The sequence below is a fragment of the Lipophrys pholis genome, assembly GCF_963383615.2.
Source record: "Lipophrys pholis genome assembly, chromosome: 8".
Taxonomy (NCBI): Eukaryota; Metazoa; Chordata; class Actinopteri; order Blenniiformes; family Blenniidae; genus Lipophrys; species Lipophrys pholis.
The window spans coordinates 27847609-27853640 of NC_137630.1; the positions used below are offsets into that span (position 1 = coordinate 27847609).

A 6032-nucleotide genomic window follows, 5' to 3' on the forward strand; every position below is an offset into this window, starting at 1 on the left:
TTATTTAACAACTTTAAGCTGCATTTCTTTTGGTCTGAAAAGTTCCACATAGATAAATAGTATCTTTATGCTACGACTGTATCTTTCATTTCGAGAAATGCTCTTTTTTTTAACTCTCTCAGATCCAAAGGCTCAAAAACGCGCGAATAAACAGATATTTTAATGGTAGATTGAAGTTGTACGAGCAACACAGGCTTTAAATGTTGAGAGTTTTCGAGGTTATACATTCGCAAAAGTCTGCAAAAGTTTGTATTCTTGTCACATTTTCCATAAGTTTTCAATAGATCCCATGTGTACAGCAATGGCCAACAATCCTGTGTGTTTGAACGCATTGTGACTCTTTAATACTGTATTTATATAAATTCAGTACCAAAACCAGGAATTAACAAGTCTGTATGAAAACAAAATTTATTCCCCTCAGAGCAATTTGCATGACTTTCCTGCAGAAGCCTTTTGCTGATGATGTGTAAAAAGTAGCCTTGCCTGCAGTTTTCAGGCTTTCTGCACATGAGGGCGCCCTCTGCTGGCTGTGTTTATGTCAACGAGAGCACAGAGCAGCAACTGTCAATAAGTGGAAGAAGAAAACCTGCCAGGCCACATTGCTGGAAATGATGAAACAAAAAGCTTGTTTTTCATGCCTGGTTGTGCTTTCTTGGTGGCGGTGACTGGTTATTTTGATTTTGTCTAAAGATTTGTGTCAGAAGTCATGTAGTTTCATTGAGGAGATACAACTTAGATGCACAATGTGAAGAAAATGTTGAGAAACATGATTGTGTGCTGGAAGTGTCATGTCTATCAATCTGTCCCTGGTAGCCTGAGATTTATTCTATTCTTATTATCGGAGCCACTAAATTTACTTTGGAATTCAAATATTTCAATCTTACAAAAACTATTACAATAAGGACTTAAGCGAAAGAACAACTAAACATTTTCAAGAGTGGACGGATCCTATTTTAAGATGGATGGAATCTGTTGAAACATTTGCAACACAAGACAAATAACAGTGATTTCCTTAGAGCAAAAGTGGCATTTCAAAAAGCATAATTTCTTATTTGTTCATACCAACCATTGCATATTTTATGTTTAATGTATACTTTTGAATATTTTGGCAATTTTACAACTACCCCTTTACACATGTTAATTAGATAAATGAGGTATGTATGTGTGTGTATACTTAAATATAGATTATCTAGTTTGTCTGACAACATTTTCATATGTTTTAATTTATTTATTTATATCATCATCAAAAAGGGAATATATATATAGATATGTATGTATGTGTATACGAACTATATTGGTATTGGTTACGTATGTGATTGCGCAAATGTTTGAAATGTCATATGCCTGAAATTAATTAATAATAATAAAAAAAAATAAAAAATTAAAAAAAAACTCTTTGCATGTAAATATCCACCATATTTCTAACATCAAACAACACACTGATTCACACTGTGCTCCATAAACAGTGGGATTAATCTCTGTGGAACTCGTTGAAATAACCTGGAATTGGCTGTGACGCCTTTAACGAACGCAGATATAAACATTAATGGGTTTTCATGATATAGAGCGACGACTAATAGACCGTCTGGCCTTCCAGCCATAAAATAAAATGTCACTATCACGTCATCTGCCCACATTACCCGAGACCGCGCAGTGACGTGTCTCTTGTAATAAATACATAAATGACATACAAAAGGTGCATAATGTAACTGAAATGGTAAATAGCTGTTGTCACCTGTCCGCTTGTCTCCAGACCAATCAGAAATCTCCTCTGGCGCCGAGCAGTGACGCGATCTCATGGTTACAAGTGGCAGGAGACGGACCTCTACATGTTGTGCATTAATCACTGTGAGGCAGTGGCCTGTAGAAAATGTTCTGTTGTCTTTAGATTGGCTTAAAATGTCAGACGGCTTATTGACGACAATGTTTCTGTGCTCGCACCGAGCCGGCGGTAGAGTAATTACGCAGGTTTATTAGGAATCCGCTCTGCTTCCGATGCTGTGGAGGTTTAACTCGGGAGGATTCAAATGGCCTGAAAGTTTACTGACCCGACGTGCATAAATAAGAAACGGGTCATTTGTCTGCCCAGTTCTCCCACCTGATCCCCTGCGGGCGCGTGTGTTGATGTGACACCTGAAACACCGGCTTCACTTGTCATTTACAAAGTCTGTAAAAACAGTCAATCAAGCTGAAGAGCTGATAAAACGCGGCCGTGCCCTTGAAACACGGGCCGTGGCACTTGTCATTTTACTGCGTCTATAATTCACCTGTGACTGCCTGTTGATTGATGGCAGTTCCAGGGGGATACTGCACGGAAGTGTGTTTGGACTGTGTGGCGAGCGAGGAGGGGTGAGGAGGGGTGAGGTGGGGGGGGGGGGGGGGGGGGGGGTGCAGGTCACAGCTTGAAGTATATAACCCAGGTGAGAAGCAGCGGATGATGTAGACGTCCTCTCTTCACCTGAAGACCTCAGTGCAAATCAGAGCCACTTCCCACGGCAGCGTCCTCCAGTGATGAAGTGCAACCCGCTGCTCTCCTGGGCCTTGGTGCTGGTGGCCTCCGGCCCCCTGCTGGCTCACCCCATCTCTGAGTCTGCCGAGATGCCCTACCCAGGACCCGGTGAGTGGAGAGGAATCCGTCTGTTATGGCTGCTATGCACAGTCATGCACTAATCCAGTACCTTGATTAGCATGTTCAGTCATAAAACTTAATTTGTGAAGATTAAATGCCGGGCCGGTCACGTCCTTGGACATTGAGCTAATTACTTTAGTGAATACTGAAACTTTTGCCACTGAAGAAGAGAACCCAATTCTTTTTGTGTAGTTAATTCCGATGCTGAATAGGGTAAATCATAGTAATTATCCCTAATAATCTTTATTTCCACACCCGTGGATCTTTGTGGTGCGCTGGGTTAAGTCCTGACCTTGAGTTGGAGCCACTCTTCAAACTTTCAAAGTCTCCAATGCGACGACTCGCTGTGACGGTTCGAGAAGAAAGGAAGAGCTGAACACATTTGAACCGCATAAAATCAGGAAAGCAATAGTTTGAACAGGTGCTCTGAAATAAAAAAAAAAAAACAAATACGGGCTGTATTTCACATTTCTGCTGCAAACTTTTACAGCGGACATCTTTCCTGACACAAGTCGTCCAGGTTACAAGCTCACTCAAGATAAAGAAGGGATTTAAAAGCCAACATTAAAACAAGGCCAGTAGAAATCAATATTAAGAGCAGGAAATGGCATTACAACCAGGAGGTTAATTGTTTGGACGCAGGGTGGGCATAAAACATCTTAATCTGTTACTTAAAACTGTTCAAATAAGATAAATGTGGTTTGATGCGTGTCCGATGGGGATCGCGTCGTTTGGACATAAAGCCGTGAGTTCAGGGACACAAGAGTAAAAACACTGGCGGCATATTAACTACAACGTGAAACACAGGGAACTGTGCTGCTCTTTATTTGTGGGCTACGAGATGATCCCTAAAAATGGTGGCGCAAGCAGGAAAATCAATTAACCACAGTTGAATTCAGTATTACAGCTCAAACATTAGAAAACTGAACGCGATTCAAGTTGGATTAAAAATAAATCAAATTTACAAACATTCATTTGGCTCTTTACATTCAATCTGTGGCTATAAATTAGTGATGTTAATGACCAAGGTACGCCTTCGCTGCCATGATGTGAGGGGGAATTTGTAAAACAGAAACAGAAACGATGCAGCCCGAAGCTCAACAGCCTTTTTTTTTGTTCTAACTGAAGAGAAACACTTTAGCGAGGAGGATTTCAGAGCCGATTTACTGAACAAGGCGAAAAGCGTTGCCACTTCTGTTGAATTTTTTGAAGCAACAAACACAAGTTGCAAGCCAAGGGTGTGATTTTTGAATTCGTCACGATATTTTGCACGAAGAAACGTTGGTAAAAATGAAATAGATTTAAAATTGACCTTATTTTCATTTAAAACCGTTATTCAAATGTAGATCTTTTCATACCTGCACATCTTTGCATAAACATAAATACTTGGGAGTTATTTAAAAGGCTTTAGATTTAGATTAGATTGTACTTTTTTCATCCCACAAAATGGGAAAATGTACGTGTTACAGCAGCAAAACAGATAAAGAAGAAAAATATAGAATATACCCTGTACAGATAAAGATAAACACTCCACTATATTTTTTTTTTAACAATGCACAATAAAGCTATGACTGAAGTATGAATGTAGACGTATGGAAGAGTTTTAGGGCCACTGAAGAAAAAAAAAAATTCGGAGGCTAAAAAAAACAACCTTCGTGGCCCCAGAAAAAGTCGAAAATCAAAGTCGAGATTTTTTTTTTTCACGGAGAGACGTCTATCCATCCCTCATCATTTGCCCGTAGATGTGAATTCACATTAAATCACTTAATTCTGACTATATCTGGTTGCTTACTGCTTATGGACATGTGATTTTACACAGGATTTCCTTGATTAATAAGAACACATTTAAATAAGCAGCCCGGGATCCGTGCCTTTGTCCTTCGTACTCGACGAACTTCCGCGACGGAACAACACAGCAGGCTGCTCTGTCTCTTATAATCCTGATGCTGATGATAACTGCACCGTGTTTATGAGCTACATTCTGTCCTGAAGCATCTTTTCATCACTTTATTAAACCGCCTGATACGCATTTTGAGGAGCGGTCACACACGTGTGGATGGACGGACTTTTTTTTCCAACCGTGAAAAAAAAAATCTCGACTTTGATTTTCGACTTTTTCTGGGGCCACGAATGTTTTTTATTTTTTGTAGCCTCCGAATTTTTTTTTTTCTTCAATGGCCCTAAAACTTTCCCGTATAGATGTAAGTAAGTGTGCAAAATAAATAAATCTGTGCAAAAATATTTTTGGGGATTATAAAAAATGGGCACTGGAGGTTTTTAACAGTCAAGAAATTATTGAACAGGGAAATGAATTGAAAAACAATATTGCACATGATAAGTTTGGTGTTGCAAAGCAAAACCAGTAAATATTCCTATAAAAAGTGGAGGTTTTGCACGACATAATAACTAATATTGCACATCATGAAAGAGTCATTGTACGTATAAATTTGAACAGTATAGTTTTATTTGTCTGATCCAGCTGAGATCACACCGGCCCCTGAACTGAAACGAGTTTGACGCCGGCGTTCTTGACGCGAAGTGTGAGATTGTGAGTCTTTACCGTTTCCAGTGTCGGTGGAGGACCGAGGGATCAACGGGCTGGATGATCTGACGCTCTCCGAGCAAAACTTCCCCCCTCAGGACGGTGCTGGACTCAGATATTCCGCTCTGATGTCTGGGGAGATGAACAGAGATGGTGAGAAACATGTGGAAACGCACTAACGAGGCAAAATGTGTCGCAGCCCGTTGAAAGAAAACTAAACTAAACCATCCCGCTGATTCTTCTCCAGGTGTGAGAACAACAGGTCTGCTCCCCCGGGGGATCAAGAGAGAGGCGAGTCTTCCTCTTTTCTGTCTTTTAAAGAAAAAAAAACAGCCGAGAAAGTCGACTACATACTTCCTTTATCTTGTCTTTCAGGTGCTTTTGGAGAAACAAAGTCTCTTAAATCCTTTCAGCCACGTGCTGGGAATCCGGAAACAGTTCAGGAAGAGAGGGGGGAATTCAGAGTGCTTCTGGAAGTACTGCGTCTAAACAGGCGGCGGTGCCGCGACACACAAGAGGCAGGGCCGGCACTCCAATCAAGAAATAAAACAAACATCTTGCGCTCATTATAGGTACATGCATATTGAATAAAAGTGAACCATCAGGCATGCATAGTAAAGTGTATGTGCACTATCCACACCTGGGCGCATGTACATGGGAACTAGAACAAGTGTGTGATTGAGACATGTTGCATGAGACTTTAAGACTTTACTTTTATGTTGTTGTGATTATGCATGACTAGACACCTCTGAGACGTGGCAGTCGGAGGTCGCTGAATAGAAATAAAAGCTGTATTATAAATAAACCGTCCGCCCCGAGTCTTTTGTGCCAAAAACATGTCAAAGAGAGGAAAGATACAGA

At 40.5% G+C, this 6032-nt stretch overlaps 1 protein-coding gene across 1 annotated transcript; it reads left to right on the top strand.

The window, feature by feature from the left end:
• Positions 1-2511: 2511 nt before the first annotated feature.
• On the top strand, positions 2512-5660 carry LOC308112802 (urotensin-2-like; the record flags this gene model as incomplete). Its single annotated transcript, XM_080468565.1, has 4 exons — positions 2512-2617; positions 5199-5324; positions 5419-5462; positions 5547-5660. The coding sequence occupies 4 exons, from the start codon at positions 2512-2514 to the stop codon at positions 5658-5660; spliced, it is 390 nt and encodes a 129-aa protein (XP_080324691.1).
• Between the last annotated feature and the right edge of the window lie 372 nt (positions 5661-6032).